We start from the raw sequence: 24,582 nt of genomic DNA on the forward strand, positions 1-24,582 counted from the left end.
AATGACATCTAATTATTCATTTATAAAAATCCGTTTTTGTTTTTCCTAAAACCATAACCTGCGTGAAACACACAATGGTGTGTGTAAGTTACAGTGCCTATAAGTAAAAACTCAAAAAATACAAATCATAAAAATGGAAAGTTAACATTTCACCCAAGAAGTTGACAGCATTAAAAATAACTACACAAAACTTTGGGAGGCAGTGTCATTTTGAAAGCCATGGCCTTCTGTATCCACACGACTCTGCTACTTACTAGTGCAGTTTCTGCATCTGGTGTGAGGATAAAATTAAATAATCCAGCCTACAGTACATTGCTCAGTATGCAAAAGATGCTCAAAAAATATTAACTTCTCTTTGTAAGGTCAACAGAATGGAATGGCTACTTAAAATTGAAACTAGTTTTATTTTGAAGAGATTTTATTACCACTACAATATATGTACAGAAAATTCAATAAAACCAAAACAAGTTTTTATTTCTATAACGGCATGCTTATAAAAGATGGGTTGTGAAAATTGGTCTAAAAATCAAAATAACACTGGAAAAGTCGTTCATGTTTTATGGCATCTCATTACACAAAATGATCCTTTATGTAACTATTTAGCTCCAAAAGGAAAAATGCGCTAAAATTCTGCAAAGATAGCTAGGATAACAAGAGAATTTGAAAGTGCAATATAATTTTAGAGCACTTCATCTTTAAAGATTAAAAAAGCAGAAATGATGTTGAAAAGCTAATCATCCTCAGCATACAGAACAATGCTTTGTGACAGGAGCACAGGTCACATCCCATGATATGTCCAAATTTAAAGGGGTTCGTCACAGCTATGCTAAATACATACAGGCTGAGAAGCATGAGGCTAGGAATGATGAAATGGCTCCATCTATCACTGACCACAGTGGTTCAGGCAGTCAATTCATTCAAGACCCCATATTCTTATCACAGAGATGGAGGAAAGGTAAATGTACCTGGAAACACTTTTATTTATTTTTTTTATTTTTTTTATTTTTTGGAAACACTTTTAAAAGCTTTTTGTACTACGCAAATATAACTAATTAGGACCTGTGGATTTCATTATTTCAGCGATTACATACTTACAGGGACCTAAAGTAAGATACATAAAAATTATATTGCACACTCTTGGGAGTGAGTTCTGTTTCAAAATACATTTCTACTGGACTTTCACATTCTCCCCACAACAAGATGTCTGACAGCTTATCACCTTGGATGCCTGTCGCTGCCATCTCTGGCACTCAGCCAGAGTCTCAAAGCTGACATGATAGGTCTGAGCTTGGGCTCCAGCTGAGCTGAATGCGAGGGAATGCTGCCGCCGCTTCACTTCTTCTACCTGAAGAGGAGGAGGGAAGAAAACCAGAACCAAGAAAAAAAATACTAGTCAGAGAGCAAAGGACAAGACAAGTCAATTTTTTAAAATAGGCAAAAGATGTGAATAGACATTTCTCCAAAGAAGATTGAGAAATGGCCAGTAATGACGAGAAATGATGTTCAACATCACTACTTATTAGATAAATGCCAATCAAAACTGAAAGATACCACATCACATTTGCTAGGATAGATAGAATTTAAAATAGTAAACAACAAAAGTTAGATGACAAGTATTAGCAAGTTATGTGGAGAAACGGGATCCTCCATACACAGCAGTGGGAATGTAAAACGGTGCAGCTACTTTGGAAAACAGTCTGGTAATTCTCAAAGGGTTAAACGTAGAGTTACCATGTGACCCAGAATTCCACTCCTAGATATATACTCAAGAGAACTGAAAACATACACCCACACAAAAACTTGTACACGAATTAGAGCAGCAATTTCCTAATAGCCCAAAGGTGGAAACAAACCAATGTCCATCCATCAACAGGTAAATATACATACAAAATGTGGTATATTCAAACAATGGAATATTACTTAGCCATCAACAGAAGTTACTGATGCACACTATTATATTAACACATGTGAACTTGAAAAGATTATGTGAAGTGAAAGTCACAAAGAACAGTATACTGTGATTTCATTTATATGACATATCCAGAGTCAGCAAATCTGTGTAGACAGGAAGTAGATGACCAGGTGCCTCAGGGCTGGGGAAAAAATGGGGGAGATGATGGCTAAGGAGAGCAGGCTTTCTCTTCAGGATCATGAAAGTATTCTAAAATTGATTGTGGTGATGGTCACAAAGCTCTATGAATATACTAAAAGCCACTGAATTGTACCCTTTAAAAAAGCAAATTATATGGTATATAAATTACGTCTCAATAAAGCTGTTTAGAAAAAGCAAAGGCATACTTAGCAAGTATGTCAAAGCAACAGAACTCGGGGCATACTCATAAATGTAAATGTATTTATTAATTCTTCTGTAAGTCACAACATAATCTCAATTTGATAATTAAATATTTGTTGTGTGGATACATTCTACTGTTCTGTGTGCTGGGAACAGGCAGGGGAAAAACAACAAAGCCCCTGCCCTTGGTGGAGTTTGTATTTGAGAATAAACAAACACTCTAACACCAAAACAGTGACATAATGTAGCATAACATATGAGTAATCTCAAGAAAAAGAAAACAGGGGAAAGGCTTGGAGAATAGGGCAGTCAAGGAAGGACTCACTGAGATAACACGTGAACAAAGATGCTAAGGGGGTCGGGGTGGAAAGCTCCTGGGCAAGGAACATTCCATGCATAGCAGCAGCAAGCATAAGTCCCTGTGATGCAAGGCCTCATGCCATATTTCAGAACACAAGAGTCTCTAGACCCACGTGGCAAGAGCCAAAGTTTCCACTGCAAAAGGAAGACAGTTCCAACCCTCTCCACCCACACTGCAGTGCCATGGAGGTAGCTGCCTACCTGCAGAGTGCCCTGGTCTGCTTTTTGCACTCCTTTCCTCTCTTACTTAGCGCTGGGCTAGATGTCATTTTTTACTTCCTCCAGGGCTGAAGTAGAAGGGGGAGGAATGAGAGGAAAGAGAAAAGCCCAAAGGTTCTTACTAGACAAGCAGAGTCATAACCTGACTTCACAGATCTGGCCCTAGCAGATTTTAAACAGAGGTTTTTCCTCAATAGGTCTTTTTAAGGGTTCTTTTGGTCACCCCCACCCTAATCCAAACAACAATGGCTTCTCACTTACAGATCCCTTGACCTGGCTAATGTATGCTATTCCAGCAGTTGACTACTCCCTCCTCAGACATGAAGGAATCCAGTAGTCCACTGACAGCCTGTCCTCAAGGGAAGTCTATTTCCCCTTCAAGATGGACCTACTAGACAAGTTCTAAGAGAATCCACCCACTGGCCTTTTTTCTCTCAACCCATCTGGGTCACATACTAACAAACCCAAGGAGCACACAATGATCCCAATGGTGAGCTAGGTTCTTAGGCTACCTGGCTGCTCTGGTGACAGACTCATGTCTTGGCCTCAAGACTTCTTGGTCAGAGGGCAGGATACCAATCCACTATGGCCCCCTTACTTCAGGGTACCCATATTTAGCTCTCATGAGTTCTGCTGAAACCTCTTTCGCTAGACTGAAGAAAAAGGCAGAAACCTCCTCCATTTCCATTGAGGTGGCTATAGGGATTCATAGCACAATAGTTTCTCTTCAAAGCAATTCTCCCCCCAAATCCAACAACCCAATTCACATAGCTTTGATGAGGATGAAGTCTTTATAGTTATGGAACCACTTACATCTTTGTCTGACATCTCACTTTGATATGTCGTAACTATTGAATCTTGATGAGTCAGCTGCAAACTTCCAAATTATACTCATAAATCATTAGGTTTCTGGTGCCAAGTAAAGACTGATTCAAATAGCAGAAACAAAACAATTTAAGCAGAAAAGATCCCAATAAGGACGACCTGGCTCTGTCAGTGAAGCATCTGACTTTGGGGATCCCTGGGTGGCTCGGTGGTTTAGTGCCTGACTTTGGCCCAGGGCATGATCCTGGGGTCCCGGGATCAAGTCCTGTATCAGGCTCCCTGCATGGAGCCTGCTTCTCCCTCTGCCTGTCTCTGCCTCTCTCCTCTCCCTCTTTCTCTCTCTCTCTCATAAATAAATAAATAAAATCTTAAAAAAGAAAAAAAAAAAAAAAACATCTGAATTTGGCTCAGGTCATGATCTCACCAGGGCCCTGGGATGGAGCCCTACTTTGGACTTCGTGTTCAGCAAGGAGTCTGCTTGTCCCTCTCCCTCTGTCTCTCCCCACCACTCTTGCATGCACATGCTTTTTCTCCAATAAATAAAATCTTAAAAAAATTAAAGATCCCAATAAAATTAAATAATAGTCATAACATTCAATTGCAATGCTCACAATAGGATCATTTTGTATTAGTAATAAATCATGCAAATGAGTGTCAAAATAAAGGATCTTATTGAAATGAAGAACAGATACTAACGACTGTTTTAGAACAATCTTTTAAATATTTTACTATGGGATATTTGACACAGAAAAATATACTCATAAAATCAAATACTAAGAAAGGTTTGTAAATCTGAGATTCTCTTTCTGCCTTTCCCTCTGCTTCCCCCCACTCCTGCCCTTGCACTCACTCTCTCCGTTTCTTTTTCCCTCTTTTGCACACACGTGCTTCTAAACTAAATAAGTAAATCTTTTAAAAAAATGCTTTTGAGATTCATCCTTATTTTGATGTATATCAGCAGTTTATTCCTTTTTATTGCTCAGTAATATTCCATTGTGTGGAATGTGCCACATTTGTTTATCATTTTCACCAGTAGTCAATGAACATATGGTTTTTGACAATTGTGAATAAAGCTGCTATGAACATTCACTTAAAGTCTTTGTAAAGACAGATGTTCATTTCCCAATACCTAGGAGAAATGCTGGGCCATCTGATATGCATATGTTTAAGCTTATAAGAAATAAAAAACTGTTTTCCAAAGTGACTGTACTCCCACCAATGATGTAGGAGCATTCCAGTTGCTCCTCATCTTTGCTAAATTTGGTACTCATCAGTCTTTTTAGTTATCCTAGCAGTATAGTAGAATCTCTCTGTGATACTGACTTGCATTTCCCTAATGACTCATAATGGTGAGAATCTTCCTATGTACTTACTTGCCATCTGAAGATCTTCACTGGTAAAGGATCTGCTCAACTCTTCTGCTTTTTTACTAGGTTATCTGACTTTGTCTCACTGTGGTATAAACGTTCTTTATGTATTCTGGAGACAGTCCTTTGCTGCAGATAAACTCTCATAAAAATGTTTTGTATGGAGACATCTGGATGGCTCAGTTAAGTGTCCGCTGTCTGCCTTCCACTCAAGTCATGATCTTGGGGTCCTAAGATCAAGCCCTGTGTAGGGCTCCCTGCTCAGCAGGGTGTCTGCTTCTCCTTCTCCCTCTGCCCCTCCCCTGGCCCATGCTCTCTCTCCCAAATAAATAAACATCTTTTTAAAAAAATGTTTTGTATGATGTTAATATAACCAATTTTCTTTTGGTTGCTATTTGATTAGCACAATTTTCCCACCATTTCACATTCAATCTTCTAAGTGTTGGGAAGATCTCTTATAACAAGTACTGGGATTTTAAATGACAACTTGACAATCACAATTAGTATGATTACTGATATATTTCGATATGTTCCTGTCACTATAATTTATTATAATTCATCACCTAATCATTTTGTTCCTTTCTCTCCATTCTTTTCCTGACTTCTTTTAGGATTACAAATTTTTGATATTTTCTTTTCCCACTCTACTTTTAGTGGCTATCCTATAAATTTTTACATTCATACTTAAGGTTTTTCCTAATAAAGTTAAAAGTTACTTGGTGTTTCTACTCTCTTATTCCAAGACTGTATCACATGTTACTCACTGAACATACCACTACATATTAAATATCATTCAGGGTAGTTTGAGCATTAGTAGCTTAAATTATATTTAAAATACAAAAGAGCTCTTGGGTGGCTCAGTGATTGAGCATCTCCTTTTGGCTCAGGTCGTGGTCCTGAGGTCCTGGGATCAAGTACCACATCGGGCTCCTCACAAGCCTATGTCTCTGCCTCTCTCTGTGTCTCTCATGAATAAATAAAATCATTTAAAATATATAAAAATAATAAAATACAAAAATTTAAACTTTTTACAATCAGTATTAACTTTACCACTATATTTTATCAATATCTGTACTCATCACTGTTTCTTTTTTTTTGTACCTTCCCTTTGAATTTCCTTTCCTTTGTTGTATCCTTTTCTTTTTGGGGGCAGGGGGCTGTCTTTTTTTTTTTTAACCTATTTTTTTCATTCTATCTTTTAGCCTCCAAGACTAAACCAGGTTCCTGCCCCCTGGTTGATACTGGAGTATGCACATTCATTCAGTGGGGGCTTGTTCACTTCCTGGTCACAGATCTGGTCACAGATCACATAACTGAGTCCTTCCACCTCTCTAGGACCACAGCTAGAACAAGACTTGGTTCCAGTAAGTGGTTAACAGCAGTTTTGGGGCTGGTTATTCTTTATTTTTGTTATCTCCAGCATTCCTTTGGGAGCAGAGAATCTACCATTCATCTCCTGTTCAAGGAATAAGCCTAGTCCAGGTTCCTCTCATGAACAGAGGACTTTTATTTTTTTTTTTATTTTTTTTTTTTTATTTATTTATGATAGGAACACAGTGAGAGAGAGGCAGAGACACAGGCAGAGGGAGAAGCAGGCTCCATGCACCGGGAGCCTGACGTGGGATTCGATCCCGGATCTCCAGGATCGCGCCCTGGGCCAAAGGCAGGCGCCAAACGGCTGCGCCACCCAGGGATCCCGAACAGAGGACTTTTTTTTTTTTTTTTTTTTTTTAAATTTTTATTTATTTATGATAGTCACACAGAGAGAGAGAGAGAGAGAGGCAGAGACACAGGCAGAGGGAGAAGCAGGCCCCATGCACCGGGAGCCCGACGTGGGACTCGATCCCGGGTCTCCAGGATCGCGCCCTGGGCCAAAGGCAGGCGCCAAACCGCTGCGCCACCCAGGGATCCCCGAACAGAGGACTTTTAAACCCAAAAACTTATATAAGACTGGCACAACCTTTAAGGCCCAGAACCCAGGAGGCCCTCAGATTCAGACCCACTCACCACATACATTTCTATTTTATATTCTATAACCTAGCTATGTCTTTTTATATATTTACATTTTGAATATATTTTATCTATACTGCTGTGCATCTGGACCATTTTGGACATCTCAAAGCATAAATTCACTAGGTCACTTTGTCTGGAAGTTCTCTAAAATTCAGACTGTTTTGTGATATTCAACATGGAAAATAAACAAAATGATGTATAGCTTCATATAAATATTAACATATCTGTTTCCAGTCATCTTTCAGTTTGACAGACTTGCAAGTGAACTCTCTGCCTAGGATGGGGAATTCTCTAGCACAGTCCAGAAATAGACTAGAGAGGTCTAGAGAGGTGCTAGAGAGGTGCTTGTGACCACTCCTGACTTTCAATTTTATTCTAATGAGGAAAAAGGAGAAGCTGGAAAGAATCTGTTTTGGGGATGGATGTGGCAGGAGGCTGCAAGTGGCAGCACACTATCTGGGTGTAATCAGTGCCTACCTAGCAGTAGAGGCAGAGGTATCAACAAATGGGTTCCACAGCAGAATTTGGGGTATGGACAGACTTTGGACCTCCCAGAAAATCTATGACATAAATAAACTTGTTTTATGTTTAAATTAGCCGGAGTGAGTGGCATGCCTGGGTGGCTCCATCGGTTAATCATCTGACTTGGTTTCAGCTCAGGTCATGATCTCATGGGTCTTGAGGTTGTGAGATCATGAGATTGTGAGATTGAACCCAGCATTGGTTCTGCACTCAGCAGGGAGTCTGCTTCTCTTCTCCCTCTCCCTTTGCCCTCTCCTTGCTTGCACACTCTCTCTAAAATAAATAAATAAATCTTTTAAGTTTTTCTAAAGATTTTATTTATTTATTCATGAGAGACACAGGAAGAGAGAGGCAGAGACATAGGCAGAAGGAGAAGCAGGCTCCCCAATGTGGGACTTGATCTCTGCACCCCAGGATTACGCCCTGAGCTGAAGACAGACACCCAACCACTGAGCTACCCAGGTGTCCCAATAAATGAATCTAAAAAAAAAAATTTAGGGGCAGCCCGGTGGCTCAGCAGTTTGGCGCCACCTTCAGCTAAGGGCGTGATCCTGGAGACCTGGGATGGAGTCCCATGTCGGGCTCCCTGTGTGGAGCCTGCTTCTCCCTCTGCCTGTGTCTCTGGTTCTCTCTCTCTCTCTGTCTCTCATGAGGAAATAAATAAAATCTAAAAAAAAAAAAAAATTTAGCCTGAGTAGGTTTCTTCGGGTTAAACCTAAGAACTCTAAAAAACAAACTTTATAATGCAATCTTAAATAATATTAATCCTGGCTTCTTTAAAAAGATGTGGGTAAAGTGCTGAAAAGCAAATGTGATTTAAATTAAGAAGATCAAACAAATGAAGAATAATTCATTTTTTATGAGTCTTACCTTTCCCCCAACCAGAGGCAAAATGTGCATCTTTCCAGTCTGACAATCCTTCACTGAGGAAACGATGAGGCAGGTGCCACAGAGAACAACTAGGCGTTCAGCCCACTTATGCAGCTGGGTCTTTCCCTTGCGTACGTTATAGATGCCAGACAGAAGGATTCGATCCAGATGATCCATCTGGCATGGTTTCTCTACAAGAAAAAAGAACTTCAGAAATCACCATTCAAGTAATAGACTCTTGTAAGGAAAAAGAAAGTATTGTGTGTCAACATTCAGCAACCTTGTTTACAGATTTAAGTTATCAAAGCAATATAAATGTTACAAAGTAAGATCTCAGTCCTAAAATGTTATCCATCACTGAAGTTATACAATGGAAGTACTGTGGATTTAGTGCTAGGGACCAAGATTTTATTTTGGATGCTATTGTTAATTCTTCTTCCAACACAGTCCCACGTACAGAGAAAGGCATAGACTTGGGGGCCAGATATGCAAACCTGAGTTTGAATTCTGGTTCTGACACTTAGCTTTGTTTCTCTGAACTACTTAACATAATCACTGAGGTTGACTTTCTTCACTTACAGTTTGGATCATAATACTACTTTAGGGTTTTCTTATTTTAAAAAATTAGGATAATTAATGTAAAGTACTGAGCATAGTTCTAGGTAACAAAAGTCACTGAAAGGGACACCTGGGTGGCTCAGCGATTGAGCGCCTGCCTTCGGCCCAGGGCATGATCCTGGAGTCCTGGGATCGAATCCCACATCAGGCTTCCTGTATGGAGCCTGCTTCTCCCTCTGCCTGTGTCTCTGCCTGCCTGCCCCCCCCCTCTCTCTCATGAATAACATCTTTTTTTTTTTTTTAAAGTACTGAATAAATGACCGTCACTATTGTGATTAGTCTATTCTAGAAGGAAGAAATTAATAAGTATGGGAGCTTTCTGGTTCTGTACACATTACTCCATTTTCCTGTTCCTTGTGAGGAAAAGCTTATGGCTGATATTTTAATCCACTATCCCAGTCATGGTGGCAGAGGCTCATATGAGCATTCAAGAGCTGTTTTCTTTTTGTATTTCTTAAAAATCTTTGTAAGGCTGAGATAAAGTGAACAAAACAGCACATGATGACAGAAGACAGGTTCTTGATTAAAGCCCAGCTAAAACCAAACTAACTCTACACAGAAATGAATACGAGCAGCACATTAGTATGAGGTGGTACAAACAGCAATGAACTGGGAAGGGAGAAAATCACACTGTACTTGATATTATTAGAGAATTGATTACAGAGCCTGGGCATCACGTTGCTCTTTTAGGTATGTGTTTCCCATATATGATCTGAGGAAATGGGTTAGATGGCTTCAGAGCTTTCAAACTTTGTATGCGATCACTAGCCCTAGGAGAAAACCAAGTCTCCTTGTATTTAAGGCCAGTTCTTTCATCTATATTCCAAACACCACCTTTCTCAGGGAGTTTGGTTCTTCTCTCTTCTCACTCTTCAACTCCACCCTCTTCATTGTTCCTGCCAAAGCTACAAAAACATTCGTGTTTTCTCCCATGCTCTCTCAGGCTCAACTGTGGAATTCCTTTAGTCAGTGACTCCAATTTCTGTGTGCCTAAGACTTACTATGTGAGAACAGTTTAAAATGTGAGACATGGGCAGCCTGGGTGGCCTAGCAGTTTAGTACCACTTTCAGCCCAGGGCGTGATCCTGAAGACCCGGGATCGAGTCCCATGTCAGGCTCCCTTGCGTGGAGCCTGCTTCTCCCTCTGCCTGTGTCTCTGCCTCTCTCTCTGTGTGTGTCTCTCATGAATAAATAAAATATTTTTAAAAATTAATTAATAAAAATAAAATATGGGACACTGACATCCACCCACAGACAGTCTAATCCACAGGGCCTGGGATGGAACACAGGAAAATATATTTTTAACAACTATTCCAAGTAGTTTAAATGCAGGTGGTCCACAAACCATATTTTGGAAAACTATAAGCTTACTCTTTTGAGGCTCTTTTCTTCTCATTTGTCCCTCTATAGTAGCTAGCTGTCTGTTATCTCACCTCCAATTTACTCAATTTTTTTCAATCTGACTTCGAGCCTCTAGACTGCCCTATCCGAAAGATGATAATGGCCCTCAGATTTCTATCTCCTGCCTCAGTCTTCCCTTGGTTCCAATCTCATATATCTAATTCTCTCCTGGACATGTCCAACAGACGTCCCCATTCACCTCAAATTTCCAGCATCAGACTGGAAAGAAACAAAACTATCTTTATTTGCAAACGAAAGGATCTTGTATGTAGAAAATCCTAGAGCCACAAAAAACACAATTATAACCAACAAATGAGTTCAGCCAACTTGAAGGATACAAAAATTTTTTTTGCTGTATTTTTTTAAAGATTTATTTTTATTTGAGAGACAAAGGGTGAGAGAGAGAAAGAGAGAGAGAGAGAGAGAGAACACCTGAGTGGGAGGAGGGTAAAGGGAGAGAAATCCTCAAGCAGACTCCCTGCTGAGTACTGAGAGCTGGATGCATGGCTCAATCCCAGGACCCTGAGACCTGAGCAGAAATCAAGAGTTGGAAGCTTAACCAACTAAGCCACCCAGGCGCCCCAGATAACAAACATTTTTAAAAAATCAATTGTATTTCTAAGCACAAGGAATAAACAATTCAAAAGTAAAATTAAGAAACTAACTGCATCTAAGATAGCATTAAAAACAATAAAATAAAAATAGTATAGTAAAAACTACAAAACATAGTTGAAGGAAATTATAGACCTAATTTCAAAACTTAACTATAGGGGATCCCTGGGTGGCGCAGCGGTTTGTCGCCTGCCTTTGGCCCAGGGCGCGATCCTGGAGACCCGGGATCGAATTCCACGTCAGGCTCCTGGTGCATGGAGCCTGCTTCTCCCTCTGCCTGTGTCTCTGCCTCTCTCTCTCTCTCTCTCTGTGTGTGTGTGTGACTATCATAAATAAATAAAAATTAAAAAAAAAAAACTTAACTATAAAGTATGGAGCAAGCACACAAAGTACAGTACTTAGGGCACCTGATTTTTGACCTTGGGGTCATGAGTTCAAGCTCCACATTGGGTGTAGAGATTACTTTAAAAAAAAAGTACAGTACTGACATAAGGATAGACATAGAGCAATGGATTAGAATTCACAAATAAAGCCCTACATTTATGGACAACTATTTTTTGAGCAGGGTGCCAAGATAACTCAATGGGGGAAATAAAAGTCTTGGTAAATGGTGAACTGGAGCACCAAAGGCAAAAGAAAAAAGTCAGATCCCTAACCTCACACTATATACAAAAATTAATCCAAAATGTAAGAACTAAAACTATAAACTCTTAGAAGAAAACATTGGAATAAATCTTACGATCTTAAGTCAGTAAAAGGTTTCTTAGGTATCAACACAAAAAGTTAAAGTGACATGGGGTGCCTGCATGGCTCAGTTGGTTAAGCATGTGCGTTTGACTCAGGTCATGATCCCAGCCTGGGATTGAACCCTGCTTCAGGTTCCCTGTTCAGTAGGGAGTCTGCTTCTCCCTCTGCCCAAACCCCACCCTCTGCTTGTGCTCTCTCTCTCACTCTCACTCTTTCAAATAAAGAAATAAAATCCTTTTATTTTTTTATTTTTAAAATATTTTATTTATTTATTCATGAGACACACAGAGAGAGAGAGGCAGAGACACAGGCAGAGGGAGAAGCAGGCTCCATGCAGGGAGCCTGACGTGGGACTTGATCCTGAGTCTCCAGGATCACACCCTGGGCTGAAGGCAGGTGCTAAACCACTGAGTCACCCGGGCTGCCCAAGAAATAAAATCCTTTTAAAAAATAAATAAAATTGACAAAAAAGAAAATACAGAAAAATGTATTTCATCAAAAATAAACTTATGTAAGTAAAACAATGACTCACAAAGTAAGAGAATATTTGCAAATCATATACATAAGAAACTTGTATCCAGAATTAAGAACTGTTACAATTCAGCAATAAAGACAAAGAACACAATTAAAAAATGGGCAAAGAATTTGAATAGATATTACTTCAGAGAAGATATATAAAAGGCCAACAAGCACATAAAAAGATGCTCAATTTCATTATTCACCTGATAGATACATATCAAAACCACAATAACAGTTCACAAGCAATAGGATGACTATAATTGAAAAAGACAAACACTAAGAAGTGTTGGCGATGATGTAAACAAACACTGCTGTTGTGATAATAAAATGGTGCAGCCACTTTGGAAAACAGTCTGGTAATTCCTCAAAAGTTTTAACATAGATCCACCATATGATCCAGCAATTCCACTCCTACACCTATACCCAAAAGAACTGAAAACACATGTCCACACAAAAACTTGTACACAGGTGCTTGTTCATAGTAGCATTATTCATAATAGTCAAAAAGTAGAAATAGCCAAAATGTCCATCAACTGATGAATGCATAAACAAAATGTGGCATTATCTACACAATGGAATACTGTTTGGCCATAAAAAGAAATGAAGAACTGATAATATACTACGACATGGATGAGCCTTGAAAACATTAAGTAAAAGAAGCTAAAGCCAAATATATATGATTCCACTTAAACGACTTGTTCAGAAAAGGCAAATCCATAAAGGCAGGAGGTTCATCACCATTAAACAAGATGTGGGGTCTCGTTTTATGGTGATGAAAGCAGACTAAAATCAGACTATGGTGATGGCTGCATAAATCTCCAAATATACTAAAAAGCACTGAATTATACACTTTTAAAAGGGTGTTATAGGATATGAATTATATCTCAATAAAACTGCTTTTAAAAAATCTCATTATTCCCCCCAAACATGCCAATGGCTTTTATATTCCCCATCCTGGTTAATAGCATCACCTACCACAAAGTTGGCTAAATTATGTAAAAAAAAAAAATGGGACTTCATATGGTTTACCATGCTTTCAAATTGCCTAACAGTCTTCTTAAAAGTTTACATGAAACATGTAACAAAGATGTTCTTTCTATCTTATAGTGGATATATAATTCTCTGAGTCTCTTCTTTCTTGGCCTTATTTCTTTATATTTTATTACAGAGAACTCCTAAATCAATCCATCACCACTCTCAGAAGGGAACATTCAACTGTGTTCTGGATAATTTATTTGTATATGAAATAACATGCTGCTTGTTAATTTTAGAGTTTGCTAGACATTCAGAGGGCCTCCAGTCTCTGATCTTCTGAAAGTGATTTTAAAAAATTAATTAATTAAAAAGAAAACAAAAACAAAAAAATAAAAAATAAAAAATAAAAAGAAAACAAAAACAAAAACAAAAAAAAAAAAAAACCAGAATGAGGGGCACCTGGGTGGCTCAGTTGGTTGAGTGTCCGACTCTTGATCTCAGGGTCATGAGTTCAAGCCCCACACTGGGCTCCAAGCTGGGCATGGAGACTACTTAAAAAACAAAAAACAACAAAACGAGAATGAGAAAGTTCTAATATTCAGAACGTGTAACAGTTCTAATTAAAAAATAGTTTCAAAAGCCAAGGTTCTAAGTGGAAAATTAAGGGTAATTTTAATTTCCTTATATATTTATATGTCCAAATGTTCTATAAAGAAAATGGAATGTTTCTGTAATTTTAAAAGTTGCTAAAGAAACAATCAAGGGCAACCCTGTAGCAATGAGTTCCTTTACTGCCCAGAGTACAATCTCTAAACATCATTTTTCATTAAAATGAATCAGGAGTCCTTAGAAAAAGAGTTTATTTCTGGTCTGAGCCAGACAATGAAAAGATGAGCTTAGGACATCTTGTTGTGCCAGAACTTAATGGAAAATCCAGAATGCTATCAAAAAATCCTGGAATCATGCTGGAAGGACAGTAGCCAATGTAAAGAGCTTCCACTAGCTGAGATGGGACAAACTGAGCAACAAAAGAATACTGGCTGTAATGAGTCAAAACAGATACACAGTCCATGAGCTCACAATGATAGACAAAAAATTTTTTAGCATTTTTTTTTAATTTTATTTATTTATGATAGTCACACAGAGAGAGAGAGAGAGGCAGAGACACAGGCAGAGGGAGAAGCAGGCTCCATGCATCGGGAGCCCGATGTGGGATTCGATCCCGGGTCTCCAGGATCGCGTCCTGGGCCAAAGACAGGCGCTAAACCGCTGCGCCACCCGGGGATCCCCTAAATAGAAATCATACAGACTGTAATGGAGCAGCTATACAAGGAGCCCAAAAAGTAAACAGCTGCAGGCAGATTAAAGAAGAACAACACAATTCAAAATACCACCTAAGCAGTGGCAAGCTTCCCACTGTTTCCTCCTCTGACCTCCCCAGCCCAATAGAGGCAGGTGCTGGTGTGGACAGAGAGCTCTAGGAGAAGCCCTCAGGTTGTGTCTTGAGGAATAGAAAAGGGGTCTCCTAACACTCAGAGAGAGTGGAAGAAATTCCTCATTTTTGCTTTCCCTCCCCTTTTCTTCATTTTCTTATGTCCCAGCCCCGAGGAGTGGGGACATAGGCACCTAAAACTCTGAGGGGTGTGAACCTCCCTCTCTTATTGGAAGACCTGCAGTCCCAGTCCTATGAGAGCAGAGTGAAAATCTGTTAATTTCTGGTTTCCTCCTCCCATTGGCAGCCCTGCAGTGTGGATGCCCTTGAGGGAAAAGCCCAACAGGGCAGGCTTTCTAAAGCCCCAGGAAATCGAAAAGAGGAAGGAGCTCTGGGAAATGACCCCTGTCAAGCTGTCTAGGAATTCCATTTTTTTTTTTTGTAGTACATACTGTACTATACAATTTTTTTTAATTTTTTTTAAATTTTATTTATTTATGGTAGTCACACAGAGAGAGAGAGGCAGAGACACAGGCAGAGGGAGAAGCAGGCTCCATGCACCAGGAGCCCGATGTGGGATTCGATCCCGGGTCTCCAGGATCGCGCCCTGGGCCAAAGACAGGCGCTAAACCGCTGCGCCACCCAGGGATCCCTGTCTAGGAATTCCTATGCTTATGCTTGAGGTATACAAATGTGGCTGGGACCCCAAGCAGCATGCCAAAAACGCTGAAAACTGAACTAATAGGTAGTGCCAAAGGTAGAGAAGAAATGCTGAAAAATTATTTGAAGAAATAGAGGAAAACTCCTCAACTGAAAGATACAAACTTATGGATTCAAGAAATTCAGTGAACTCCAAACAGGATAAACCCAGAGAAATTCTAGCCTAGAGACTATATAATCAAAGTACTGAAAATTAAAGACAAAGTCTTGAGAGAAGCCACAGAAAATGGAAGCACTACTTCTACAAGAACAATTCAAATGACTGCATGAAGGACCTGCAGGAGCTCTCTCTACTAATCTCCCAACTGCTCTGAAGATCTAACGTTAGTTCCAAATAAAAAGTTAAACCAATAAATATTGGCTGATACATTACGAGATAAAAATGAAGTATCTACTTACATTTAAAGAACAAAACAGGAAATTTCACAATAAATTTCAAACTTTCAACAGGCTCTCATACAAAAACAAACAAACAAACAAACACTTCTATTTGAAGTATTTCACTAGAACACCTGGCAAATCAGTGGTGGCTAAAGTAATTCCATCATCCAGTTTCATGAATCGAAACAAATCCTTACGTCTTCCAGTCTTAGTTTCCTGAGTTTAAGACCAAGGAATTGGATTGGATGATCCCCAGCCATTCTCAGTTCTCATTTTATGGATTCTTCATCCTCCTCGACACTCTCTCTCCAACAACTAAAAGGCGGTGTATCTTAGATGTTAAAAGGATAAGGTTTAGAAGCAGACAGGTGTATCTGTTTCCTGGTTCTGTATTTGACTGGGACATAGCATAGCCTCTCAGGAATAATAACATTCATCTAGAGGGTTGTAAATATCACCCAAGACAAGGTATACAGAGTGCTCAGCACGTGAGAAAGTGCTCAGCATACAGTAAGGGTATAAAACAAATGCCAATTATTATAATGAAAACTGCTCTAAGCCTCCTTTTCCTACATATAAGAATTTCTTTCAAAGATATCATAACAACTCTTACAGCTTTAACATCCCCGTTTACCCTACTCCCATATCTGTATGTCCTGAGCTCTAGTTCCCCATTTCCAATGACCTGCCAGACATCTCCAACAGGATACTCACCAGCACTTAAATAAAATATTCCCAAAACCAAGTCAGCACCATCCCCACGAACCAGGTCCATCTCACAATTAAAGTCCTGACATTCTCCTGATGTAATCCTGGCTCCTAAGTTCAGGGTCAGTGTCAACTCTTAGGTTTTCTTCCTCAACTCCCCTTTTCATTTATATGAAAGATCTTTATTTTCTTCTGAACAATATTAAAACAAATAAATTATTGTGAAGTTCAGTAACACAATGGGCACATGTCAGAGTGAACCTCGTAAAAGTCATTTCCGGTGCAGTTACAATAAAGCAACAGATAATTTGATAGTTATTTATCTTACCACCTTATAAAATTGCCTGCTCATTTCACATTGTTCTTTTAATGTTCTTCAGTGAATTGTTGCATTTAAAAAAAAAAGTCAAAGTTCCATCATGAAATGTACTTCTGCTGATTGACGTATCACCAGTGAATCACATTTTTTAATTTAAATTCAATTCACCAATGTATAGTATAACACCCAGTGTTCATCATACCACGTGCCCTCCTTAATGCCCATCAACCAGTTACTCACCCCCCCACCTCCCTTTCTGCAACTGTTTCCCAGAGTTAGGAATCTCTCGTGGTTTGTCTCCCTCTTTATTTTCCCCACCCAGTTTCCCCTCCTCTCCTTATGGTCCCTTTCACTATTTCTTATGTTCCATATATGAGTGAAACCATATGATAATTATCTTTCTCTGACTGACTTCTTTCACTCAGCATAATACCCTCCAGTTCCAACCATGTCAAAGTAAACGGTAGGTATTCATCCTTTCTGATGGCTCAATAATATTCCATTGTATATAGAATACCACATCTTTATCCATTCATCTGTCAAAGGACACTGTGGCTCCTTCCACAGTTTGGCTACTGTGGACACTGCTGCTGTGAACATTGGGGTGCAGGTGTCTTGTCATTTCACTACATCTGTACCTTTGGGGTAAATACCCAGTAGCACAATTGCTGGGTTGTAGGACAGTTCTATTTTTAACTTCTTGAGAAACCTCCATACTATTTTCCAGAGTGGCTATACCAGCTTGCATTCCCACCAACAATGCAAGAGGGTTCCCCTTTCTCCACATCCTTACCAACATTTGTTGTTTCCGGTCTTGTTAATTTTAGCCATTCTCACCGGTGTAAAGTGGTATCACATTAAGGTTTTGTAGTTCCCTGATGGCAAGTGATGTGGAGCATTTTTTCAAGTGCTTGTTGGCCTTGTGTAGGTCGTCTTTGGAGAAATGTCTGTTCATGTCCTCTACCCATTTCTTTTTTTTTCATTCAATAATTTTATTTATTCATGAGAGACACAGAAAGAAAAGCAGAGGGAGAAGCAGGCTCCTGGAGGGAAGCCTGATGCAGGACTCAACCCCAGAACCCCAGGATCACAACCTGAGCCAAAGCCAGATGCTCAACCACTGAGCCACCAGGTATCCCTCTTCTGCCCATTTCTTGACTGGATTGTTTGTTTTTTGGGTGTTAAGTATGACAAGTTCTTCCTACTTTGAAGAAAGATTAGTTGACTATAGAGTTGAGGATCCATTTCTAAGTTTTCTATTCTGTTCCACTGATCTATGTGTCTGTTTTTGTGCTGGTACCATGTTGTCTTAATGATCAGGGCACTATAACACAGCCTGAAGTCAGGCATTGTGGTGCCCTCAGCTTTGGTTTTCTTTTTCAACATTCCTCTAGCTATTCAGGGCCTTTTCTGGTTCCATACAAATCTTAGGATTATTTGTTCCAATTCTGTGAAGAAAGTCCATGGTATTTTGATAGGGATTTCATTTAATGTAAAAATTGCTCTGTGTACCATAGACATTTTCACAATATTTATTCTTCTACTCCATGAGCATGGAATGTTTCCCATCTCTTTGTGTCTTCCTCAACTTCTTTCCTAAGTGTTCTGTAGTTTTTAAGAATACAGATCCTTTACCTCTTTGGTTAGCTTTATTCCTAGGTATCTTATGGTTTTTGTTGCAATGGTAAATGGGATCAATTCCTTTTCTTTCTTCAGTCTCATTGCTAGTGTATAGAATATCTGATATCTGTATCCTGGCACACTGCTGAACTGCTGTCTTGAGTTCTAGCAATTTTGGAGTGGAGTCTTTTGAGTTCTCCATATACAATATCAAGTCATCTGTGAAGAGTCTGACTTCTTAGCCAATTTGAATGCCTTTTATTTTTTTGTTGTCTGATTGCTGAGGCTAGGACTTCTAGAACAATGTTGAACAACAGTGGTGAGAGTGGGCATCCCTGCTGTGCTCCTGACTTTAGGGAAAAAGCACTGTTTTTCCCCATTGAGAATGACATTTGCTGTGGGCTTTTCATAGGTGGCTTTTATGATATTGAGGTATGTTCCCTCCACCCCTAAACTCTGAAGAGTTTTAAGTAAGAAGGGATGCTATATTTTGTCAAATGCTTTTTCTGTATCAATTGAGAGGATCATAATGGTTCTTTTCTTTTATTGATGTGATCTATCATGTTGACTGATTTACTCATTCAACTCCCCTTTTCAATCAGCCATCAACTCATACAGATCATTCCTTCAAAAAGTCTTTCATATGAATAATTCCTTCCCACTCCTCACTTCAGACCCCTATCAATTTACATCCATATTATTATCCACACTGGTGCCAGATTCACCTTCTCTGGCTCACTTGGAACCTGTCACTTCCTGCTGTCATCTACCAAATGAAGACTAAACTCCTGATATGGCACTCAATGCCCAGAACAATCTGGACTCAAATTATCTGTGATTCATAGGACATACGTTGAAATGTCTAATCTCCCATCCCATGTCCTCCTTTTCCTTTCTGCTAAATGAAATCCTGTCAATTTTTAAAAAACCAACTCAAATACTACTTCTTCACAAAGACTTCTCTGATTCTAGAGATCTCCCTGATTTTTCAGAGAACAGTGATAAGGTACTTCCTTACCAGCTATCAAAATATATCATATAGGCATATTAACTAAAATAATTTTGGTATTAGCACAAATTGGCCAATGTAACAGGATAGAATCTAAAAATAGACCACTGCCTGTGTAAGAACTTAAAAATAATAAAGATATTTCAGATCGTAGGAAAAGGATAAGCTATTCCATAAATGTTGTTGGGACAAATGGCTGTCTACCTACAGAGAAAAAGTAAAATTAGATCCCGATCTTATGCATACTTTAAGAATATCAAAGTATTGGGCAGCCCCAGTGGCGCAGTGGTTTAGCGCCACCTGCAGCCTGGGGTGTGATCCTGGAGACTGGGGATCGAGTCCCACATCGGGCTTCCTGCATGGAGTCTGCTTCTCCCTCTGCCTGTGTCTCTGCCTCTCTCTTCGCTCTCTATGAATGAATGAATAAATAAATCTTTTTTAAAAAAAAAAAAAGAATATCAAAGTATTGAAAATACAGAATATATTTATGACCTAGGAAAAGGAAGGATATAAATGCATTAAAAGAAAGGACTCATCAAATCTAAATAGGACTTCTACACAATAAAAAACAATAAATTTAAGGATAAGTTATAGGCTGAAAAAAATTTTGTCACAAATATAGTAGGCAAAGGATGTGTACTAAGAATAAATACAGAAGTCCTTTAGATCAATATGAAGGGACACCTGGGTGGCTCAATGGTTGAGCATCTGCCTTTGGCTAGGGCGTCCAATGTCTCTGCTTCTCTGTATCTCTCATTGAATGAATAAATAAAATCTTAAAAAAAAAAAAAGAAAGGAATATGGTATAGAAAGAAATGCTCAGGCTGGGACTTATTCTGAGGCACAGAGCCCTAGAACTACAACTTCCCTAGTAAATCACGCTTTCTGGACTCCTTTTTTTCATACACAAATCAAGAGTTCACTGATGTGCTCTCTTAATCTCTGACTGATCATGCTACCTACTCATCTTTAGTCAATTATGTTATTTCCACAGCTTTTACCATGAATTTCCACTGAGCAGTCATTCCACTAACTTCACTTTTCCCCAGAACTCCCTTTCCAGAAAGACTGATAATGAACATTTGCATAAGAGCTGCTCAGCATACTGGGTACCTTTTAGATCCAGCAAGCACAGCAACATTAACTGGTTTGAACTTAGGCCCTAATGACTCTGGCCTCATTAACACTATATTCTAGCTAACTTACCAGACTCTATACATAAAATATTTAAAGCTGACTACTAAGCTGTTTGCTGCTAAGAGAATATTTCACAGATATTTTTCCTTCTGTTAACAGTGGTTATCTCTGGATTTGGGAAACTGAGAGGTGGGAGGATCAGGTGAGAGGGAAGCATTCTTTTTGTGACGGTTTTAAGATACGTCCACAAATTCTTTGATAGTGCTCTCTCTAGAAGGTAGGGCCAAATTAATTTCCCTCTCTATTGGGTGGGCTGTAAATGGTGGCTCACTTCTACTAAACAGAAGGTGGTAAAAATGCCAATAACTTATGAGGCTAGGTCATAAAAACACTGAGGCCTGTGTGTGTGTGTGTTTGCATGGCCATCTGTCTGTCTCTTACCGACAGAAGCTAGTTGCCATGTTATAAAGACACTCAGGCAGTCTTAAAAAAGAGGTCCACAAAATGAAGAACTGAGATCTCTGGCCAAAAGATGGTAAGCCATTCAAGTGAGCCATGTTAGAAATGATTCTTCCAGCCCATCAAGCTTTTGGATGGCTATACCTTCAACCAACAGAGTGAATATAATCTCATTCAACCCAAACTAGAACCATCCAACTAAATTACTCCTAGATTTCTGACCCACAAAAACTATATGTGATAATAAATATTTATTATCATTTTAAGTCACAAAGTACTTTTTTTTTTTTTTTAGGTTTTTATTTATTTATTCATTCATGAGAGACACACAGAGAGGCAGAGACAGAGAAGCAGGCTCCTTGCAGGGAGCCTGATGCAGGACTTGATCCCAGCACCAGGGACCACACCCCGAGCCAAAGGCAGATGCTCAACCACTGAGCCACCCAGGTGTCCCCACAAAGTACTTCTTTAAAGTTTATTTATTTATTTATTTAGTAATCTCTGTGTCCGACATGAGCTGCATGTTCTACCAACTGAGCCAGCCAGGTGCCCCGTAAGTTACTTAGTCTTTTTTTTTTTTAAGATTTTATTTATTTGAGACAGAGAGAGAGAGAGAGAGAGAGAGAGAGAGAGGGAGGGCGGGCATATGCACACAAGCAGGGGGAGGGGCAGAGGGAGAGAGAGAGAATCATAAGACTGAATAGTGAGCACAGAGCCTGATGCAGGGCTTAATCTCAACCTTGAGAACATGACCTGAGCTGAAACCAAGAATCAGATGTTTAACCAACTGAGCCACCCAGGCACTCCCATAAGTTTTGAGGTAATTCATTACATAGGTAAGAGATAATTAATACACTTATTGATATATATGTTTTTTTATTTTTGTTTTTGGTGCCATAAATATATACTGTCCAGTTTCAAAAATAATCAGCTTTATTTTTTTTTTTTTAAAGATTTTATTTATTCATGAAAGACACACACACACACACACACAGAGGCAGAGACACAGGCAGAGGGAGAAGCAGGCTCCATGCAGGGAACCCGACGTGGGACTCGATCCTGGGTCTCCAGGATCACGCCCTGGGCTGAAGGCGGTGCTAAACCACTGAGCCACCGGGGCTGCCCAAAAATAATCAGCTTTAAAACCTCTTTCTTAAAACATAATTTTTTCACTCAAATTATACTAAGCTTCTCTAAATTAATAGAGCCCACTTTTGGAAATGTTCTCTTAAAGACCCTCTTCCTCCCAAAATATAGTATGTACTACAAACTGGTACTCTTTTATACTCTACTAGAAATATCTTAAGGGTATATGAAGACCCTGGGCATACAATTTAACAAGTGGTGGCAGAAAATTAATGTATCAGTGCCAACAGTTGTACAATATACAACTGAGTGCAAATGTGTCTCAATGGTTCAAAAGGAGTTCACTGGCACTTTAAGGCTCATCTTTCACCATAGAATAAAACATATAATGAAGAACTCACTTTCAACTACAATCACAAAAGGAGCAAGTTACTGCTTCAAGTTGTTCTTTTTTTTAAACCAAGTTTTATAGGCTTAAACAAGCTGTGCTCCTCAAATTAATTTTAAAGGATTCTCCTATTTAATTTTTTTTTTTTTTAAGAGGGGGCTGAGCAGGGCAGCCTGGGTGGCTCAGTGGTTTAGCGTTGCCTTCAGCCCAGGGCCTGATCCTGGAGACCCGGGATCGAGTCCCACATTGGGCTCCCTGTATGGAGCCTGCTTCTCCTTCTGCCTGTGTCTTTGCCTCTCTCTGTGTGTCTCTCATGAGTAAATAAATAAAATCTTAAAAAAAAAAAAAAGTGGGAGCTGAGCAGAGGGAGAGAGAGAATCCTAAGTAGTCTCCATGCTTACCATAGGGCCCAATATGGGGCACAATCTCACAACCCTGAGATCATGGCCTGAGCTAAAATCTAAAGTCAGGTGCTTAACTGACTGAGCCACCCAGGCACCCCATGGATTTTCCTATTTAATTTCAATCTAGCAACTATTTCTCTTCCATGAACTAGCAATGAAGAAAAATTAATGGAAATAAATGAAAATCAACTTTTAAGGAACAACATGTCACAAAATAGTGTTATGATGAAAAATTAAACATAAAATCTTCTGTGAGGTACATTAAATAAAGCCAGCTTGTGATATTATGTCACAAAAGTTGTATCAAGAAGTATACAAAGAGGCCTCTGGGGGCTCAGTCAGTAGAATGTGCTACTTTAGATCTCAGGGTCATGAGTTCAGGCCCCACACTGGGTATAGAGATTACTTAGAAATAAACAACAACCAAAAAAACCCCAACAACAACAAAAGAAGTACACAGAAATTTAATCAATTTGGGAAATGAGAGCAGGGAATTTTAGTAAATGATTTTGCCTACATACACTAATCATTTAGTTATTAGTTTAATTGTTTGATAAATGAGTCATATTAATTCAAAATTGTTAAGTGTTAAAGGGCTTTGTCATTTACTAGCTGTATGACTTTTAACAAGTTGCTTAAGTTGTCTCAGTTTCCTCATCTGTTAAATGAGGTAATAGTTCCTACAGCATAAGGTGGTTGTAATAAACTGGGTAATTCACAAGTATAAAAGCACACAGTAAACAATCAATGGTACTCAATAGGAGTAGTATTAGTAGACTGTGTATATTTGGAAAGCAATATTCAGAAAGTATTTAGCTTAAATAAGTCTAACTACATTATTGAAGTGTCCAGTGAAAAACAGTGGATGGGGGGAAAATGCACGAAGAGGAGACAAAATTTAAAAATTCTAGATTTAACAACATGTATAGATTTGACAAATGTATTCATCAAATGTCAAGTCATGTGATGACAACCACCTAGCTCTCAACATTCTTGAGCTATCCAGAAGTTCATGGTTCTTACAAGGAGCTTGAAAAGAAACTGACACTGAAAAGCATAATTTGATCAAGATTCTGACAAAGGGATATGATTCTAGTAAATTAGCAAAAACACTACAACCAAAAGAGCAAAAATATAAAGGGGAAGGTATTTTAGCTAATACTTCTAAGTCTTCCCTGAACCACACCACCTTCTTGTTTCTGTTGGGTTTTTTCAACCACATTAGTTAACTGGCTTAAAAATACCTTTTGCTAAAATACTTTTTAAAAGCTGAAGACAGAGAGAGGCACAAATGATCAACTTAAAAGCAGTTAAACATATTCACAAAGCCACTGATAAATTCTTACCACCATAAAATCGAAGCATACAGCCGAGGTCAGGATCTGTTGCCTCCTCCTGTATACGCACAGGGTCATCAAATCCCAGCCTGGACAAGTAATCATAAACGATCTGAAGAGGTCGTTCCGTAGGTTCTAGTCTCCTGCTTACACAATTAAAAGAAAAGTATTTAGTAAAAATAAAAATGTTTCATTTTTAAAATCTTTTAATATGTTCTAGATTATTACTTCTGTATCGAGA

At 39.0% G+C, this 24,582-nt stretch overlaps 1 protein-coding gene across 1 annotated transcript in view; it reads right to left on the reverse strand.

Moving 5' to 3' along the window:
* Positions 1-24,582, reverse strand: part of PHLPP2 (PH domain and leucine rich repeat protein phosphatase 2) — a 74,942-nt gene that overhangs the window by 31,392 nt on the left and 18,968 nt on the right. Inside the window, exons 3-5 of the mRNA XM_041770229.1 lie at positions 24,351-24,484; positions 8,470-8,660; positions 1,220-1,345 (exon numbers count right to left, since the gene is read on the reverse strand). Of these exons, the coding sequence (XP_041626163.1) occupies positions 1,220-1,345; positions 8,470-8,660; positions 24,351-24,484 (451 nt within the window). The remainder of the gene's footprint in view (positions 1-1,219; positions 1,346-8,469; positions 8,661-24,350; positions 24,485-24,582) is intronic.

This window comes from Vulpes lagopus, chromosome 10, assembly GCF_018345385.1.
Source record: "Vulpes lagopus strain Blue_001 chromosome 10, ASM1834538v1, whole genome shotgun sequence".
NCBI classification, from domain to species: Eukaryota; Metazoa; Chordata; class Mammalia; order Carnivora; family Canidae; genus Vulpes; species Vulpes lagopus.